The 20,275-nt window shown below is 35.1% G+C and overlaps 4 protein-coding genes across 6 annotated transcripts; 2 read left to right on the forward strand and 2 right to left on the reverse strand.

The window, feature by feature from the left end:
* Positions 1-1,982: 1,982 nt before the first annotated feature.
* Positions 1,983-4,193, forward strand: LOC109587464 (uncharacterized). 2 transcript variants are annotated; one of them, XM_020003710.1, is made up of 6 exons: positions 1,983-2,419; positions 2,463-2,531; positions 2,596-2,670; positions 3,162-3,251; positions 3,301-3,324; positions 3,550-4,193. In XM_020003710.1, exons 1-6 carry the CDS (start codon positions 2,050-2,052, stop codon positions 4,152-4,154), a joined length of 1,233 nt encoding a protein of 410 aa, XP_019859269.1. In that variant the 5' UTR covers positions 1,983-2,049; the 3' UTR covers positions 4,155-4,193. The 2 variants fall into 2 exon arrangements, with proteins under 2 accessions (XP_019859269.1, XP_019859270.1); XM_020003711.1 differs by lacking the exon at positions 3,162-3,251.
* A 762-nt stretch (positions 4,194-4,955) lies between these two features.
* LOC100637480 (TRAF3-interacting protein 1-like) lies at positions 4,956-8,971 on the reverse strand. Its single transcript, XM_003390381.3, has 13 exons — positions 8,741-8,971; positions 8,625-8,693; positions 8,522-8,570; positions 8,359-8,471; positions 7,374-7,450; positions 7,207-7,324; positions 7,054-7,116; positions 6,730-7,001; positions 6,251-6,337; positions 5,820-6,192; positions 5,685-5,770; positions 5,562-5,631; positions 4,956-5,130 (listed from the first exon to the last, which is right to left on the reverse strand). Exons 1-13 carry the CDS (start codon positions 8,876-8,878, stop codon positions 5,044-5,046), a joined length of 1,602 nt encoding a protein of 533 aa, XP_003390429.1. The 5' UTR covers positions 8,879-8,971; the 3' UTR covers positions 4,956-5,043.
* LOC100637605 (HSPB1-associated protein 1-like) lies at positions 8,944-10,337 on the forward strand. Its single transcript, XM_003390382.2, has 5 exons — positions 8,944-9,744; positions 9,794-9,895; positions 9,948-9,995; positions 10,039-10,092; positions 10,153-10,337. The coding sequence occupies exons 1-5, from the start codon at positions 8,980-8,982 to the stop codon at positions 10,312-10,314; spliced, it is 1,131 nt and encodes a 376-aa protein (XP_003390430.1). The 5' UTR covers positions 8,944-8,979; the 3' UTR covers positions 10,315-10,337.
* A 3,283-nt stretch (positions 10,338-13,620) lies between these two features.
* On the reverse strand, positions 13,621-16,432 carry LOC100637731 (tolloid-like protein 2). Of its 2 annotated transcripts, XM_020003712.1 has the most exons (12): positions 16,332-16,432; positions 16,240-16,284; positions 16,155-16,186; positions 15,812-16,115; positions 15,720-15,755; positions 15,209-15,379; positions 15,036-15,156; positions 14,814-14,986; positions 14,549-14,764; positions 14,188-14,499; positions 13,802-14,137; positions 13,621-13,754 (listed from the first exon to the last, which is right to left on the reverse strand). In XM_020003712.1, exons 1-11 carry the CDS (start codon positions 16,384-16,386, stop codon positions 13,812-13,814), a joined length of 1,791 nt encoding a protein of 596 aa, XP_019859271.1. In that variant the 5' UTR covers positions 16,387-16,432; the 3' UTR covers positions 13,621-13,754; positions 13,802-13,811. The 2 variants fall into 2 exon arrangements, with proteins under 2 accessions (XP_019859271.1, XP_003390431.2); XM_003390383.2 differs by having other exon boundaries at positions 15,812-16,186.
* Between the last annotated feature and the right edge of the window lie 3,843 nt (positions 16,433-20,275).

A 20,275-nucleotide genomic window follows, 5' to 3' on the forward strand; every position in this document is an offset into this window, starting at 1 on the left:
CTTAATTTATTGAAACTGTTACATACAGATTGTGTCGAGGGTACGCACTTTAGTGCTCTCGTTCATTCATTCTGTACAACTGAAATTTGTTTTTAATAAACAATAACTTTAGCACAGCATGTTTCAAGCTCCTAGATCTTTCTTTTTGGCGTGGAAAAGTCTTTCTTAACTGTTTTGTGTTGCTCAAATACAAGTGCTAGGTACAGAAGCTTCAAAGTAAGAAAATCGAGCAGTTGGGCCAAGTTCCGTTGTGTTGGCACTTTAGAGATAGATGGTAGCATTTTTCAGTAGATTAGAACATGGCCTTCAAATAATATGAACAGATTTCTCTAAATCTTACTTGATGAAGAGTTATACTTACTTGAAATTGTTGAGGTCACTCGTTTGTGCAGCGCTAGAGCAACAACTTGCTGGGTTATAGGTACTAAAGTACCTATACTATCTCAAATATACAAAGGCAGCAACTTTTTTTGTCAGCAAGTTTATCATATATTGCTGATTAGTAAAGAAAAAGTGAAGCTTCTTTCTCACATGGTCTTCTTGCTGCCAATCATTCCAGTTATGATGGAATGCCACACCTTTCAATCTACATGCATGGGAGGGGCTGGAGCTGCTTGCATGTTGTGCTGCAGTGCTGCTACTTCTGCAGGTATTTAAGAGCAAGTGCAACTGCAGGAAGCTAGTGTTGAGCAGACTCTCTTCATGCTGATAATCAAACAGCTATTGCAGTGCGGGCATGCACCATAGCAGCTATAGGGGCGAGGCCATGCACCGTAGGTGTCTCGTGATGCAAGAATTCCACATATTTCCGTTGGAGGGTCAAAAGTGCAAGTTATTCAGTTATTGTTATTATTCATTTTGAGTATAGTTCAATGCAAGTTCAAAATAGATAAAAGCATTTGTTCAATTCTCTGTTCATTGTCCAGTATTGTTGCTTTATTTGCGCTGATTAGATCATCATGTGCTATAAATCAAGATTAAAAATACATTATCAGTCGTTATAAAAAGAAAATAATTACATGTAGCTACATTTAAAGACAGTCACAAAAATTATATTGTCATTCTCCAATACACATAGAATCTAGTGTTAAACTTAGCACATAGATTGATTCTAGATCTATACTTTGTAGCTCGTCAGTCAAAGATTTAGTAAAAATTGTTCAAATTAATAATATTTAGATCTATCATCTAAAATTTTGATTATTCTCCTATAGTTCACATACTGTGGGCATAAATTTCGTCAAACTGTAGTATTTTACCTATGATGTCACATGAACAGGAGTTGCACATTGCTGCTCAAATTTAATATTTATGCTCAAACCATAGATATTATAGACCCATCCCAAGGCTAATTAATTATCACAATCACTAATTGTAGATAGCAAAGGGATGGGGCAAGACTAGCTTTCAAACTGATAAAAAAAACAAAAGAAAGCATCAAGAGAAGCTGTAAGTAGGAATCAATAAGCTCATCCAGATTCATTGTATGATGTCTAAGACATTGACAAGGCTGCATCTACCATACCACATCACTGGATCTACATGCTAGAATCACTCTTAGTAGCTGGTACCAATTGTTTTCTTTGTTTTGCAACAGTTAAGAATTTGAACTTCCAATTAGCAGGCTTTGGGCAGTGGCGGATCTAGGGGGGCCAGGGGGGCAATACCCCACAAAATTTTCTGGAGTAATGTCAAACTTAGTTTTACCTATATAAACTGTGAAGCAGCTGCAGTATACTGGACTATGTCTAGATCCAAACAATCTTTAAACCACAAAGGAGCTCATTTTAGTAGGCTTAGTAACCCCATTAGGGCCATTATTTACTCTTGGTCTTTATATTTTGACTTTCCTCATTGTTCTGCACATTGCAGTCATGCACATAATTATTTGCAGAGTTGTGCCACACCCCCAATTACCCCACCCATTTTCATAATTCCCCCCAAATTAAATTTTAAATTCCGGCTTTGGCGATGATACGGTATGTTCCGCGTATGATAATAATCACAAACAAACCAAACTAGTACCATAGACATAGCCGTCGCCCAGAAATGGATTCAGATTCTTACTTGTCTTTCTTGGAGAAAGCTCCTTCGCTAGATGAACTAACGGAGCATATTAACGTTGGTACTAGTTGGTACATTTTAGGTATAATGTTAAAACTAGATCAGAAGAAATTAGAAAGCATTGAAAAGAATCCTCAGAATGATGATGTCAAGGCTACCAAAATGTTTGGTTTATGGCTGTCTGGTAGCTCTGCTGAACCAAACAGAAGAAGTATTCTGGAAGCTCTGAGAAAAAGGGTCGTGGGAGAAGCCAGAATTGCTGATGAGTATGAGAAAAATTTAAAACAGATGTATGCTGAATGCCACACATTCCGCCCAAGCTCTTCAGAGCAGTCTACCATAATGACCAAAAAGGGTAAAATTATCTTGATGATAATCATAGATCTTATGCATTACAGATTCACCTGCTGAGCCTAAGGATTTTGGGAAACATGAAAAGATAAAACCAGACCTTAACTCTCAACCAGGTGAATTTAAATCTAGCAAGGCTGCATGGCATCTTTAAATTGGTTAATGTTATTCTTGATTTAGAAATGATTAATAAAGAAGCAGCAGAAATTGCAAAATTGAAGGCCATCATCAAGGAAAAGGAGAAACAATTAACAGGTGCCATAATAGAAACTCTTGATGTCATGCAATGTTTATGCAAGCATTTCTATAGTCTCACCCCACCCCTGTGCTACCTGTGGATAGCGAAAGGGCAGGGCGAGACTAGCATTTCTACTATTTCCTTTTGGTATATATCACTGAGAGGTGTACTAGCATATACAGTGAAACCTGCTATTGTGGACAGTCTAAAATAAGGACACCTCTAAAATCAGGACAGGTAGTATCAGTCCCAATACAATATAAATGTGCATTAATGAACCTCTGAAATAAGGACACCTCTATATAATAAGGACAGTTTTATTTGGTCCCAAGGTGTCCGGAATAGACAGGTTTGACTGTATGTAGGATTGAGGTTGGTTTTTAAGATGGCGGCCGTTTTTATGATTTTCAAATACTTATATAATACAGCCTAGTAGTAATTATGCACGCTGTGCATAATTATTATTTTGTCTGATACATATACCGTGCATAATTATTTTGCCTAATAGATGCCAAAAAGGAGATAGAAATTTTGAGAAAACAAGCCCAAGAAAGAATGTCACCACTAGGACATAATTCATCATCAGAGTCATCCTTAAGTATAGTCTGTAAATATATATACTTATAATTTTATTAATCTATGTTTAGGTTCACAAAATTCTGATCAAGAAGGTAAGCATGCACAAAGCTACTGAGTTGCTATGCTGCCTATAATTATCAGATTTGCCATGCATGTAACTCAATACATATTTGCTTATGCATACCAACCACACTTATAGCTTGACAATTATAATGTGAATATGACTGAGGAGTATGCCTATTTCATGCAATATGTTGTGTTGCTTTTAATGTATTCTGAGCTGCAATAAGCAGCAGATGAGTTCTATTTATTAATAGGACTAGAGGAAACTGGAGAGTTGTTAGACCTACAGCGGCAGACTTGGCTAACATCACCAACTTTTGAAGAGTGCGAAAAAGCAGTCTCAAATTTGAATGAACATTGTAAAAGTATTGTGTTAAGACTATCATCTCCTGAAATTGTTTGCCTCCTTTTGCAACCAATATTAAGAAAAGAATCAATCAAGGAGTTTCACATTATTTCTACTCCATTAAAATGTGATACCATTAAACAGTTTTCTCTACTATCAAGTCACAATTCGCTCCAATGGCTGCGTTTAACTTCTAATTCAGTTGGTGATCTGGAAGTTGTAGAACTTGTACAGTTGATTAAACACGATACAACATTGACACACTTATCACTGTCTGAAAACCCTGACATTACCTCAGCTAGTGCTCCATCAGTTTCTGACCTCATTGTCACAAACCGTACTCTCATATACCTTTCACTTCGAAGTACTAATATATGTCATGAAGGAATAGCTACACTGATGGATGCACTTAAATATAACAAAACACTGAAGGAACTTAAAGTGGACCAAAAACACAAAAGTACTTGTTCTTCAATGTCTTTTTATCGGAGGTTGTCTTTTTGTCCATTTTAGTCATATTTATTAAGATCTAACACATTTGTTACTGCCTAATATACATAGTTTTAGTCCTGAAAAATACTATCTACGCAATGGAGTAGGGAACAAAAGTTATGTGGCAAATATTACAACTGCATGCCAGTTTAAAATGCAGTTTTACACAGAACATTTTCACAAATAATAGTTGTGTCATGCTTTATTTTGCTCACCTTTGCAAGCTCTAATAATCATAATTATATCAAAATATTGGTTTTCATGTGCTAAATAATAACAGTGAAACACTGCTGTAGATGTATGTAATTAGAAAACTATAGGGTATTATAGTATGACCAAGCAAATTGTGCTTCAATTGCCTGTTTAGGTACTGCCCCAAATTCCATCCTATATGCTTTGAAATGAATCCAATTATGTGCATTATTATGCAGATGCATGTACGTGTAAACTTGATACTTGATATTTGAGTAGGGCTTAAAATATTATTTCAAGCCCTACTCAAATATCAACTATGATGTTACACATAGATGCATCTGTTACAATTGTGCAATAACAACTATTATGGGGTGTCTGGGTGTAGTTGACTAAACTGTTCATCTGACTGATTTCTATCAAGTTGTGTGGTCTGTTGTATACCGTGATCGTTATCAATCTGGGTACAAACTGTCCTTTTGATATCATTATTGGAGCAGGGAATCAGTATTACAATTGCAATATTTTAATAATGCCAGAATCTAAAAATGTTTTAAGTGAGTTTGAGCTTGTTTGAGCCACTGCAAAATGTAAATAGAACAGCAGTCTAAGTCATTGGACATGCCACGCTTGAATAGATGGTTGGGTTTGTACCACATGCCATATTATTATAACATTATATTATTATTATTTTGTTATTATTAATTTTGTGTATGGTTCAATGTGAGTTCAAAGATAAAAGCATTTGTTGAATTCTCTGATCATTGTCCAGTATAGTTGCTTTACTTGCACTGATTAGATCATACTACAAATCAAGATTAAAAATACATTATCAATTATTTTTTTAAATGAATTTTTTATGAAACAACTACATTTAAAGACAGGTCACAAAAATTATATTGTTCATTCTCCAATACACATAGTGTTAAATTTAGCACATAGATTCTATATTTATACTTCGTAGCTTCAAATGTTCATCAAATTTAGATCTATCATCTAAATAATTCATCATTCTCTTGTGGTTTACATATTGTGGGTATAAATTTCGTCAAAACAATAGTATCTTTGATCAAAAAAAAACACCATTGACAAAGCTTTTAGACTTTTTACAGACAAAAATTTGGGGCTACATTTATACAGTAGTGTAACAGGAAGTGCTTTGGAAAAGTTATAAAAACACTGCTACTATGAATGAATTTAACTAATGATAAGTGTTGCCTGGAATGCAAAGCATACCTGTTCATCTATCTTTGCACTTAATTCTGCTAGCTGCTCCTTCAAGGGAGTTAGCTCATCTTCTGTAATTCTATAACATCAAGATAAGCATGCTACACATACTTGTCATTTACTAAAAAATACTTTTCTTCTCTTCTTAAGGTTTCAGCATATTGAGAGTTTTCCTTCTTCCACATTTCCAACTCTTGCTCCATACTATCAAGATCTTCCTGTGAAATCAAATAATTATTTTAATTACAACAATTCTCAAGTTCTTACCTGTACATAATCCATAATCTTTCCTAGGGGATTAGCTGTCTGAGATAAACTCTGTATTGAGCTTTGAAGTTTTGAGACCTCCTTCTCTATCAGTTCCCTCTCCCTCTTCCTCTGTGCTTCAGTGATAGTAACACTTCTTGGGCCTCCACCTTTCCCTTCATCTCCTCCAAATCTCTCCTTGGCAGCCATCAGAGTCTTAGTAAGAGCACCTTCTGGCTTGGACTGGGACTCAGACAAAGTTTCAGATGAAGGACCAAGAGGGATTTGATCTTGAACAATAAACTCTTCCTCCTCCTCCTCCTCTTCTTCTTCGGATTTTCCTTTTTGATCAAGAATAAGAGTAGGTACTTTTCTGTCTTGCCCAGAGTTATTCCTGAGTTGGAGACATAAAAGAACAATAATTAATTTAGACAAAAGTTATTATATCATACCTAGAACTAGGTTCATCACTATCCATTACTTTCTTAATGACTCTTGGAGCTGGAGGGCGTGAGCTACTGGGACGTGTGGGCATTGGTCTATGTAATATAAAACCATTACTAATACACATAAATATGTAATGGCAATGTACATGTACACAGCAAGCAAATATTGGGAAAACTATCAAAAGAATTCTTTAAATACCCTTAGTATGCAAAACATTTTAGGAAACCTGTGACAAATTTTGTATTGTGGGCATTCAAGAATATTCAGAATTTTTTCTATTATAAAAGGCATGGTAGAATTTTTAGTGCATCAACGCCTTATGCTATTTTCTGATTAAATATTTTTGGGCTTTTGATTGCATGCATAATTGTCAGAAGCCACCTCATGATTTTTGTGCAAAAATGGCTGGGAAAATTTTAACACCTTTCTAAATTTTAATGCTTTGAAGTCAATTCTGATCACAAAATCTTTAAACATTACTTACACTAATCCATTTTGAGTTACATTAGAAGGAGACGACGAGTTCTGAGGCTCATTGCTCGTGTCATCACTAGTTTCAGTCTGACTAGGAGGAGGCTCTCTCTCGTGAGACTTTCTCTGTCCTTTTGCTGTTGATGGTCTGTCATTGACTTGAACTTGACTTCCAGAGCCTTCAGAAGACAATGCCTCCCCATCCTTTTCTCCTCCTCCTCCTCCTCCTCCTTCTTTATTGCTTGCTGCAGCTTGTGAATCTCTTGACTTTCTCCTAGTGCCAGGCTAAGAAAAGATTATACCTGTCACTATTGATATAAAGAGAGGTAGTCATTACCCTATGCTGAGGTCTTTCTTGGTGAGGTACAGGATCAGGATGAGGCTCTGTTACAGTGTTTGTCTGTATAAAAAGAAATATTAGAATATAGACTAGACTTGAAGTAATACATGTACAGACAAAAAATAATTAAATCTTGTCATCATACTGCACCTCAATTTCATTTTCTTTATCATCCTCAGTTGCTGGTGTTGGTTGTGGTGCCTTGTCTTGTTGTGTTGTGTCACTTGCTTTCTTCTTTTCTGCTTTTTTCTTCGCCTCTGTATCTTCTCTGTGTTATGCTCAAAATAAAGTGCAGGGTATCACAGTCTTTAACTAACCTCGCTGCTTTTTTGTCTGATGATGGACTTGACTTTTCTCCACTCAATACTTTTTGAACAGCATCAGTAGAATCAAGCTACATGTACATGCAAAGTTAACAATAAAAAGTACCTTTACACTCAGTGAAGCATTTTTAATGATCCAAATTATAAAAAAGCAAAAGCAAAAATTGGTTCCAAAATTAGCAAGCCTCCATGCATCAACATGCGTAAGGTGTGGTCAAAAGTGGACCCACCCTCGTCTAAAAATAGTATATCCGCTAGCTCTGGTAAGCAGAAAGAAAATCTCATTAAAGCGGGGGCGCTTCACACTCCTACTCCTTCTTTACCCACATTATGGACTCCTGATGCTGTGTAGAAAGCTATAAGAGCTGTTTCCAACAAATAATTTTCAAGTTATGACCATTTTAAAAACGAGCCAATTATTTTTAGAAAAAAAGCATGCTTGTTAGCTTGAGCTGATTTCAAGAAGGTGAGCACTATGCCAAAATCCTGTAGGAAATCCTGACTTTATACATGCAATGTACATGAAATTTTTTTTATGAATTTACGCATGTAGATATAGTCTCACATAGCCAGACTCTCCACCCCTTTTTGACATTTGGACATGGGTAATGAGTCTGGCTACACGAGACTAATGTACATGTATGTGCCTAAAAACACTATTCTTACTCTACATAACTACCGTATAGTAGGAAATTTTGGAGAGACTAAAATTTGGTGAATTGCTAAATTTTGGTAATTGGCGAATTTTAATTTAACAAATTTGTGGCCACGTACATGTACCATTGAGCATGCGTATAATGGCTCAAAATGGTAGATTTTTATTTTGACAAATGACTATCAAAACATAAAATTCGCCAAATTAATTTCCCTCCAAAATTTCCCTCTATATGGTATGTTATAACATACATGTACATGTACATGTAAATTTACATGTATATAGTGCACAATATATAATACATGCAATTTTTATTGAATGTACCTTCTTTATAATAGCTGTTGCTATCATTTGTAATAATTCATTAGTTCTTTCAGCTTCTGCTCCAGCTATCATCTTTGATGGACGAGCTTTTGGAACTTTACCAGTAACAAAGCCTACAAGCAAATTAAGAATCATAATTTATTATAACTAGGAGTATACTTACTGACTACGTCAATTGCTTTTTGAAAGAAGTTTATTTTGTCATCACGACTCTAACAATTAAAAATAAAAAATGATTAGGCAATGGATGTACAGTATGTACATACCCAGTCTCCTTTGCCATCTAATTCTTTCCCAGAGTATAGTCCTTTAAAAAATCCACTTGTTCTAGATATCTACAAAGTGCTAGACTTTATTTTCAATATTAGGATAAGAGACAAACCTCCATTATCATGTCATGAAGATACCTAAAGGGTGGTTTTGACAAGTGTTTTTCAGTAAGTGGCGGTTTCTTTATTATTTTCCCTAAAGTGTCCTGAGTCTTTTTGATAATCTTTGGATCTATTGTCGGCGCTGCCATTTCCTAATATCCACAGGAGGAGAGATTACTGAGAGGGAGAAGGAGCCCAAGTTTATCTGATGGGACAGTTGCTATGGTGATAATAACCACACCCACAAAAGATGGCGGCTAAACCAGTGAATATTATAACACCAAGTGATGATTTACCTCCTCAGAAACTAAAAGAGCTGGTATTGACGGAGCTGAAAGTCCCGACTGTATTTAAAGGATTTATTGGAGAGAAATGGGCCGAGGCATTGACGTGGAGCCCACAGGTTATGTCAGAGAAATTGAGTGATGTCTGTACAAGATTCAAAGTGTGTCCAAAAGTTGGTACATTGCAACACAGAGAGATACTATCCACTACTGACGTTGTATATGAAACTCACTGTGAGTATGTTGATGCTTGCTTTTTGGATTTCAATAAATGGCTACAAACAGAAATTGAAGACGATGAAACCGTATGTCCTCCGCCACAAAAGATCATTAAATGTGCTGATAAAAATCCTTTCTCATCAGTACCGCGCTCTATTTACTGGGTCTATGCAGATTATAAGTACATGAATGAATTATGTTCAGATCATTTGGATATTATTGATGCTGTGGACTGGAGTGTGTTTGGATTTGACACTAGAAATGGATTATCTTCTACACTTTGGATTGGAAGTGAAGGAGCCTCAACCCCTTGTCATTATGATACTTATGGATGCAATTTAGTAGCACAGCTATGGGGCACTAAAGAATGGATATTGTTCTCTCCCGATGACGATCATAAATTATATCCAACTCGTGTTCCTTTTGAAGAATCAAGTGTGTTCAGTCATGTTAACATTAAATCACCTCAAATCAATAAGTATTGTGATTTTCTCAAGGCAACACCATATAAGGTAAGGTATTACACATTAATAATAATTCCTATTTTATTTCTTGATATAGGTAGTCCTTTCTCCTGGTGATGTTCTGTTTGTACCTCATCATTGGTGGCATTATGTTGAATGTCTAGAGCCTTCTCTATCAGTCAACACATGGATAGAGCTTGTATGAACAAGAAAGCAAGAAATGTCCCTAGTTATTGTCAATTATCTTATAGGCTAGTGATAAAGAAGACAGGATCACAGAAGCTATAGCAAGACTACTGGTTAGTACATATAGTAATGTCTCTTAATTACAATCAAATTTAGGTGTCTAATGTTGTCACTACAGACAATAAAGATTCATTAGTCAATCCAAATGAGGTATTTTTTGTAAATGATTTATTTAATTTATACTCCCTAAAATCACTTTGTCACTTGCAGGTACTTTTTCCACTGGAAGATAATTTGACTTTATTGAACACAATACTAACAGATGGCGATGATGAACAGATTATTACAATATCAGATTTTATCAATATACTAACTAGTAAAGAAGTCTTGAGTGTAATAAAGGATAAAGTCAATGCTTTTCATGTTTCTTAAATACTATAGGCTTAAACACTAGATATTCATGTAATTATATAATAAGTGGCATTAGTAGCAATGTGATCAAGTAACTGATTGCATGTCAATAAGAGACAAACAAGAGACTTCCTACACAAAACAATATGTGCTACATGCAAATGTTATTAGCTAAGTGTAGTTGCATGAATAGGTGTGGTAACAATTAACTGATTTAATTTAGTATTAATTTGTATCACTTTCAGTATTGAATTGCTACAGATTTTATTTATTTACTACAAATTATGTGGTTAAATGTGAGTATTACTAAAGATATAATGATAACAGTAAACTTAATAAACAAAAAGTTTGTTGGTTCTATAATCACAAACATACAAGAATCCATCTTCATCAAGCTTTAATCCTTTTAAATAAACTTTACTGCCATGACAGTCCAAACGACTAATGAACCCACCCTCACTAGTGAAGACTGAAATACAATGATTGCCCAATTCACTAACATACACTAGACTAGTAGGTTTAGCTGCAGTGTCTATTGTTATACCTATTGGACTTTTAAGCTGTCCAGAACCATATCTTTTATTTCCAAACTGACCTACAAATTTTTTATCTGGAGAGAACTTTTGTATGCGATCATTATCGCAATCAGCAACATATACTAATCCCTGACTGTCAATGGCAATGTCACGTGGAGATTTAAACTGTCCATTAGCTGATCCTTTACTGCCAAATGAATGAGAGAATGTTAGATCAGGATTCAAGACTTGTATACGATGATTATTTTCATCAGCAACATAAATTTGTCCTGTTACTGGAGAAATAGCAATACCATCAGGACACTTAAATTGCAGTGGTCCACTGCCTTCCTCACCAACAGACATTTGATCAAATCCATTCATACTTATTTTTTGAATCCTATGATTATCAGATACAAGAATACATTTGTCTGGAGTAATGGCTAAACCACAAGGAGAAGAAAACTTGACATTACCACTTCCTCCTTTCCCTCCTAATGATTTCACTTTCTTTCCTTCTCTATCCAGTATTGTTACACAGTCATCAGCACACTCAGTTATTATAACATGATCATCACATACAGCAACTCCCCAGGGACCTTTAAGTTCAGTTATAACCTGTACTGGTCCTGGCGTAATGTTATCCTGGTATGGATTGATAGGAATGACTAATGAGGTATCCTCAAGGTGTACATCACCTACTTGTACTTTACTGTATGAGTACCACTGGTTGAAAGGTTACACTGTATTTTATACACTCCAGGATCAGTGCTGGTGGTAGTGACAGTAGTGTGAATGGGTTTACCTTTCCCATCTGGAACTAAACTACACCTGAAAGAAGAGACAGGGTGATACAAACGAGATGAATCTGGTGCCTCCATTGATAGTGAAAATGAAATTTTTTTCATTTTTGGTAGGCGTTCAAAGCAACTGATTTTTTTTAGTCTGCATTGTTGTAATGTAGTAGATGAATAGGTCACAATATCTCCAATGTGATGTAGTGGTTTGATATCTTTGCTTAGTTCAAAGTCAGCTTTCTCCTTTGGATGTAACTCCTCTACATTGATCAGTACAGTAATGTCGCTTATACACTCCATCATCTGTTTCTTAGATCTTAGGACTTGTTGAGGACTGCCTGTCTTCAGTTTCTGTTCCACATCATTTTTAACTTTGTCCAGAAGACTCAAATTCAATTTTGCTGATTCTATTTGCTCTGACAGCACTTTTAACTTTGCATCAACGACCCTTTTTGCTTGCTCAGTCAGTTTCCTCTCTGACTGACGAAGAACATTCATCATTTCTTCAACCATATCATGTATTTCTTCTAAGATTCCTTCCCCTTTCCGTCTGATTTCATCCTCTCTCTCTGCTAGAGCAGATTGGACCTTTTTGAGCACTTCCTTCTTTCCCTCAATTGATAGGAGACATTCTTTTACCTTTTCACAGTGCTTAGTAAAATTTTCTTTATTTATTAATTCACGCTCATGATTTTCAGGATGTTGAATTGAACAGTGGTAACAGATAACTGTATCACATGTATTACAAAAGATGTCCAATGGCATTCTATGATCACTACATGTAGGAATTGGGGGCTTTTTTATTAAACTCTCCAGGTTGTTTGCAAGAATTGCTACTGGAAAGGGTCTTTCCTCCGTAAGACGACGACAAATGGGACAATAGAAGTAATAGGCCTCATTTATCTTATTCAAAGGCATTCCTTCCAGACACGTCTGACAGAAAACATGTTGACAAGGTAAAGCCTTAGGGTCAGTATATACTTCATGACACACAGGACAGGTAACCAGCTCCTCAATCTTTTCTTTTGGGACAAGACCATGAGATGATGGGTTGGCTGCCATTTTGGTGTCAACAAAATAAAGAAGTTGAATGAAGGTAAGAAACGCAAAAGAAAAGGATGATATAGAAGAAGTAGATCTGACTGACTGCATGAGTGGGAAGAGAAGGAAATTATTATAGTGAACAAGAATAATTAAATACATGCCAGCTCACTATGGCTACCAGTAGTAGTAGTACAGTCAGCAAAAGAACAAATGTACTCTTGAGTTATTTGAAGTCAGGTTAATACAAGCAATTACAACACTATACTCATTGTAAATCAATTACTGCTAAAGGATATAGTGCTATCACTAGTGACTGCAAATGTGGTACTTTTCCACTTGTTTCAACTCAATACTATTTACAGGTTATTAAAACATCAGATTATATCAATATCCTAGCTAGTAAAGAAGTGCTGAGGTAAAATGCCATACCCATAGATATTATATTACATAAAATATATTGTCTAGTATTATTATCATCTAATTATCTATGTCACACCACAATTTATAATTAAACCACAATCTACTTTAATAAACAATTACATAATTGTTTTAAAAAATTAATGACTAAGCAATGCACACCATACTACACCATATCTAATATCACTAATATTTATGCAACACACACAAACACACAAAAATTGTCTAAATTGACTCAAGCAGTGGTTCACGAAGCTGAGGCACATCAACAGAACTTTCCATTGAAGTGCGAGAATCCCTTGAGCTATTAATGGCGGTGTAATATTGGAAAGATTTTTATTCTTCTTGTGCTTGATCTTGTCACATTGTGTTTGATCAGCTCATATATCTCAAGAACTATAAATACTACCACTACTATATATAGCGACCTTGTTACCAGTAGGTAAAGGACAAGGTATATGCAAGAGAAGCTAAATTGTCATACTGTAAAAATTTTTTGTACACTATGACAAGACAAAAAATATTTCCACTTGGAATTTTTTTGAAACAAAAAATTTTTGTATGAAAAAGGGCAACTGATCACTAAAATATCAAAATCAACTACATAATGAACTAAAGCCTATTGCTACAATAGCTTAACAACTATGAAATCTAATAATGTCTGTTCTTGATTAAAATGTTCATTATCCTATTAAAGGAAGAGGAATTTGATGGGAATGATCTTATTAAACTTACAGTGTTCAATTCAATAATTAAGGCAGCGAACACTAACATCTTCATAGTGACGACAGTTGTGTTCACCAATAGGAGTACTGCGACAATGAGTGATTTGTGCTTCTCTACCAGTACACTGTACATCATCCATCAATATTGGAAGAGTACCCTGTCCATAGCGAGCACGAGGATAGACACAACTAGCTCTCCTGTATCCTAGTTGACGACAGACGACATGTGCATCATTTATATCAAAATAATCATCACAGACGGTCCCCCAACGACCTTCAGCATACACTTCCAAGCGGCCAACAGCACATCTGCTAGTAATTCTACCACCAACAAGACGAACATTTTCTATAAACATAAAGGACTAACAATGATATTATTTTACTTGATATACTTACTCTGGCATGTTACACTAGCATCTTCATAATGACCACAGTTATGAGTACCAATAGTCCTCATAGGACATGCAAAAGGACTGTACTCATTACCAGCACAACGTAGATCATCCATTACTATTGGACCACTTCCCTGCCCAAATCGAGCTCTATGGTATGTTGCAGCAACATCAGGAAAACCCAAATATTTGCAAATGACACGACCATCATTGTGACCAAAATAATCATCACAGACAGTTCCCCACCGTTCATCCCAGTACACTTCAACTCTTCCTTCATATGATCCTCTTCCTCCAACTAATCGAAGTGCTCTTTCTAAATTGATAACACTTACATTAGTTTAGCATTTTTTCATACAAATTACCTGGGCAGTATCGAATATTGACATGATGTATATCATACATTGACATCCTGTCTCTCTGGCCAATGGTGACGCTTGCATCAGGTATTGGTACAATTGTACACCGACGATTTTTACTGAAAGCATATCTACCATAATGCATCAATGAAAGATAATCATATGGTAGAGATTGACTGTCAGAATTAGTATGTCGGTTAAAATTTCTTGCATATCCGCTTCCTATATCAGTAATAGTTCATTGGAATAATATTTAAATTAGTAAATGTACTTATATTCCTAGTTATTATTCTGACATATCTGTCTCTGTCAGCTCGTGATTGTTCATGATATCTCCCAAGTGCATGCATTATCTCATGAGCAGGGACTGCACGACTGCAACCACTAGATAATGAGATTCGCTGAGGTCTAGCATTACGTAATTTACCAATATAGGACCAGCAACTGGAATCATAATTGAAAATTTTAAAACTATAGTTTAAACAGAGCTTACCCTCCACTACTGACAAATTGGATGTAATCATAATTATAGCTTCGCTTTGGAGTAAATCTCAAACAAGTGTGTTGATGGAACATTCGAATTGAATTGGTTAAGGCATTTCTTTCACTTGTAGCTACATAAAATCAAATTTCATTATGTATAACACTTATACAAATGTTACTAACCAACTCCACTAATTGTGTATGGAATAGTCCTTGACCATTTGCCGTGACCACGAAGCCATGCTTCTGAATTGACTAATCCATCCCACCCATCACGCTTGAAAAGTGCAGCCTGCTCTGGAGTCATTTTGATATCTCCCTCTACAATATCTTTGCCACTACTATACTCTCCACCTAAAATAATGGCATAATTATTGGTTGGTACCGCCCAGTCACATGTTCTCGCGGCTCTCAAAGGACTTGAGGATGCTTCTCTTGGCTGTCTGTGCTCTGCTCTCTAAGTTCATATCTACTGCTGCTCTCTGCTTTTAGAAGGCCGTTTAGTTTAGGAGGCTCTTCGCTCAATTCGCCGTCGAGCTACTGTCCTCAGTGCTGCTTGACCATGGGCGCTGGTATAAACTGGGTGGGTTTGCGCATGCACAACGAAGGAGCAGCGAACTACCTACGCAACAGTAGAGTACAGGGTAGCTACTTAGCTTTTTTTTTTTCGCACTGTGTACTGTAGCTAACATACTTAAATTAGCTGGTACTTGTGTAACTTCTTCTGTTACTGCAAAAGATTATTAAAATGAATACTATTGTGCATTTCAGACTGTTTTGACTCACATTCGGCTACCAGCTCCGTCTTGAAGTTATCCTTTTCATCATCTTCATTTTTGTTACCGCTGTTCTTGTAATCTTCATCTTTGTTACTGTTTTTGTCATCTTCATCTTTATCTTCATGGTCCGCTTCTTGGTTATCTGTGTTCTTGTCATGATTATCATCAAAATCTAGTTCATCCTTCTTGTCATCATCTAGGTCATCTTTCTTGTCATCATCTAGGTCATCCTTCTTCTCTTCATCTTCACCAAGATCTAAATTGCTTTCTTCATTGTCTTCTGGCTTGCCGAGTTCTAGATTGCTTTCTTCCTTGTCTTCTGGCTTGCCGAGTTCTAGATTGCTTTCTTCCTTGTCTTCTGGCTTGACTGCTGGTGGATGATCTATATCACACAAAAAGATTAATTCATTTTTATATGACCTCTTCATAACTTACCATCATTTTTGTCTGGCCCAGGGCCACTCCAGCTGCGTTTAGAAGCTAAAGAACATGGATGATATCTGAGCTTTAGTGCATTAAAACTTTACTTGGGCTACAGTTAGCAGTTGCAAGCAAAAGAACAAGCAGAGCTAGCCTAATCATGATTGCACAGTACACGCAAGTAGTGAATCATAGACTGAATCTACTGCTTTATATAGTAACAGCATAGATATTAGAGTAAATACTCTAATATCTATGGTAACAGATGCAATAACATCCTGTCTAAGTTATATATAGAATAATTAACTGTATAGATCTATTTGCAAGTCTGCAGATCTCTACAAATTATAAAGCTAAGTTTCAAAATATTGCTGGCTTTTTCACTTACTGAAGATCTTTATATTAAATTGTAGCACAGCTGTTTACAGACCTTGCAAACTGCACTGGCAGTTACAAAGGTGGGCTGTTTGTTTAATGTGGCCACCTCAATTTAGACATGCAGTCTCCTTTGAAGCTCATAGATTGGTTTATGAATTGGCTTGCAAGGTCTGTGCAATTTGCTGTATGCCTTGCTGAGGACATTAATTTGCCTTATGAATAAGAAAGCAATTTTTCTTGATATATGAAAATTCAAATCTCTTGTACTGATGTAACCTTTTCTATTAGTGTAATAATGCCTGTAGCCGGCTACCTTTCTTTTGCCTATTTGTAATATTACATGGGAAGCTAATCATTTAATTTGGTAATCTGCATGATCTTGAAATTGATCAGAACCAGGCTAACATATAGTGTAAAACATTAAGAGGCTGCATGTGTTTATGCCAACTATAGCTCAACAGATGTGTGTGTGGTCTCTGCAATACATGTTATTATTAATGTGTGTATATGCATAGGTAATTGTTTATAGTACATAGTAAACCATATGCTGCATGGTTGTGATATGACAGTAATTATGGTTAATCATCATAGTTTCCACCTATTATTCATTCATTTAGTAATAATATCTTACTAAGTCACGTAAGATATCATTATAGTAATAAATAATGAGTAGTAAGTGCATGGAACACCATATAGCTTATAACTAGGAAGTAAAAATAGGCTTAATACTGGAGATGTACATAATCTTGAAATTGATGAGAAAATGCTATTTTGGATTTTGGTGCACATGCATCTTAATAAAGTATTATCATCATTGACTTATTGCTTATCTTTCTCATGCACTTGCCAATGTTAGTATATTGGTAATTGTAAGGTGACAATGTTCATGCCAGTGATTCTTTCATGGGAAGTGGTAATACAGAAACCATTACAATATTACCAGATTAGTTGATCAATAGTATCATTAAAAGCTAGTCTGCACAGTATATACACATAGTCCTGCCTTATAGAGTACATAAACAATAGTGCTGTATCTTGTACTGACTGACAGTTGTAATCTTGATGCATACATTTTTTGTGCCGGGAGGATTTGTAGTACAGTAACAACATGGCAAGTAAGAGGAATAGCAAGTAGGAGGATAATTATGACAATCACAGTAGTTACTCTACAATAATTGTCATAATTATATTAGGGTGATAAGGAAACTTAATGGAAATTTATTGAGCACTCTTGTACTGACGGTTGTAACCTTTATGCATACATTTTTGTGGATTTGTAGCAGTAACAATGAGGCAAGTAGGAGGATAATTATGACAATCACAATAGTTACTTGAGAATAATTGTTGTAATTATATTAGGGTGATAAGGAAACTTACTAGAAACTTAATTATCACCCTAGGATAATTATAAAAATTATATTAGCTTCATAGGTGAGTTGGAGGATAATTATGACAATTACAATAGTTACTCCCATCATCTGTCTCCCGAATGTAAAATAATTTAATTATTGTAGACATATTACATACTACACAATAGTCTAGTTGTGAATTATATTACTCATTACAGGTGGTACATGTAGCTGTATTTAAGACTATCATAATAATGTAGTACAACCTATAGTCTTGTTTTTATTGCATTAATTAAGATTTTAGATCTATTTACATAATGTATGTATACACTCTAATTGCTTGACATGCAGGTCTATTTCCCAACTTTATGTTACTCAACCATGACATTTTGTTACTGATTGGCCCACAATAGATAGATCAACTACATTCATGATTACAATAGCTAGCTTAGCTATGCCCATTTTCAATTAATAATACATTGATGTTCAAGATTATACTTTAGAGTAGAACTATATAGGAGCTTTTTGGTAATGCTTAGATTAGATCTGTAGTATCGTCTGTATGTGAAAAAGACTACTTGCATGGTTCATTAACAAACATTTCCTATTATAATAACTTTCTTTTGGCCTAGCCTATATAACCCACACTTTGCATAGGCCACTACTGTTGTATGTGATTCATTTGACAAAATTTGGCTATCATTGCTTTACTATTGCTTAACATGGACTGTGCTATACAGTCAAGTCTTCGTACTTGACTGATTGTGATTATAATTGACAAAAGGTATCATTTGGCAGAGTTACTAAGTTTATCATTATAATGAAAAAGTTCAGTTGCAAAAGTTACATAGGAACTTTTTGCATTCTGTGCAAAAATTTCTTATCATCGGAGCACAGGAAGTTGGATTTTTGCCATTATAAAAATGAATTTTATAATCCAGGCATAAGGTACCTTTTGTCAATTTTAGTCAAAATTTGTGCTGGTCAAAATTGAGGGATCTATTCATATGGGAATATTTAAACCAGGGAAAGCAGGGGCATTGCCCTGGTAAAGTTGACAGGACAGGACCAAAAATTTAATTCTCAAAAAGTTATTATTGTCAAAGGTGGCAATAGCCGCAATACTGTCTGTTACCACCCCCAGTGTTATTATAGGTAATGTTAATTAACTACTAGTTAACTGACATATATTAATGGTTAATTAATTTCAATTAATAATATAGCATAGATAATAGAGTTAATATCTATGTAATATCTATGTATGTATCTAGTAATAGATAATATCTATGTACGTAAAATGGTGTAATAGATATGCCCATGGATCATCTATTAGTAATGCTATAGCGTTACTAAAGTAGAATCATGGATAGTAGAGGAGGAGAAAGTCCATTCTATTATAGTCCATTCTTTTTTTCAAAAATTTGTTAGTTATTAAAAATGCTCGTAAATTCAGAATTTGAGCTCAAAGCTTTCTTGAACATCAATATGCACCAGAAAATGTGATAAAATTGGGTGTGATTTAATAGCCAAAAGGGGCTATTTTTGCAAAAGTTTGCTATTCATTAAAATGATCATAACCCCAGTAACTTTAGTTGAAGTCAGCTCAAAACTTTATTATGGTAGCTAATTTAATTTTACACCATTGATAGTAAGTGCATGGCTCATGACCATGTCCAGTGCTTTACCTCTCAATATACTATCAAGTAAAGCTAAATTAACTTAAGCTACATACATACTCAAGTGCATATACTTTACTGAAGCCATGCTGAAACATTATTTATGAAAAAAGGAGGTCTTTTAATTAACTAACCATACCCATAGATATTATATTACATAAAATATATTGTCTAGTATTATTATCATGTAGTATTATTATCTATGTCACATCACAATTTATAATTAAACCACAATCTACTTCAATAAACAATTACATAATTGTTTTTAAAAATTAATGATTAAGCAATGCACACCATACTACACCATATCTAATATTACTATTGTGTAATAAACACAAACACACAAAAATTGTCTAAATTGACTCAAGCAGTGGTTCACGAAGCTGAGGCACATCAACAGAACTTTCCATTGAAGTGCGAGAATCCCTTGAGCTATTAATGGCAGCAATATTGGAAAGATTTTTATCCTTCTTGTGCTTGATCTTGTCACATTTACTAAAGCAGCACCCCAGCTTGTACAAGGCATAAATGTGATAGGTCATTATGCATAAGAACCCTAACAAACTCAGTGAAAGCATGATGGCAATTCCATTTTTAGCACCTTTTCTTGTAATAGCATGACTTCTAATTTCACTGTCATCACCAATA

The sequence above is a fragment of the Amphimedon queenslandica genome, unplaced genomic scaffold, assembly GCF_000090795.2.
Source record: "Amphimedon queenslandica unplaced genomic scaffold, v1.1 AMPQUscaffold_12560, whole genome shotgun sequence".
Lineage (NCBI taxonomy): Eukaryota > Metazoa > Porifera > Demospongiae > Haplosclerida > Niphatidae > Amphimedon > Amphimedon queenslandica.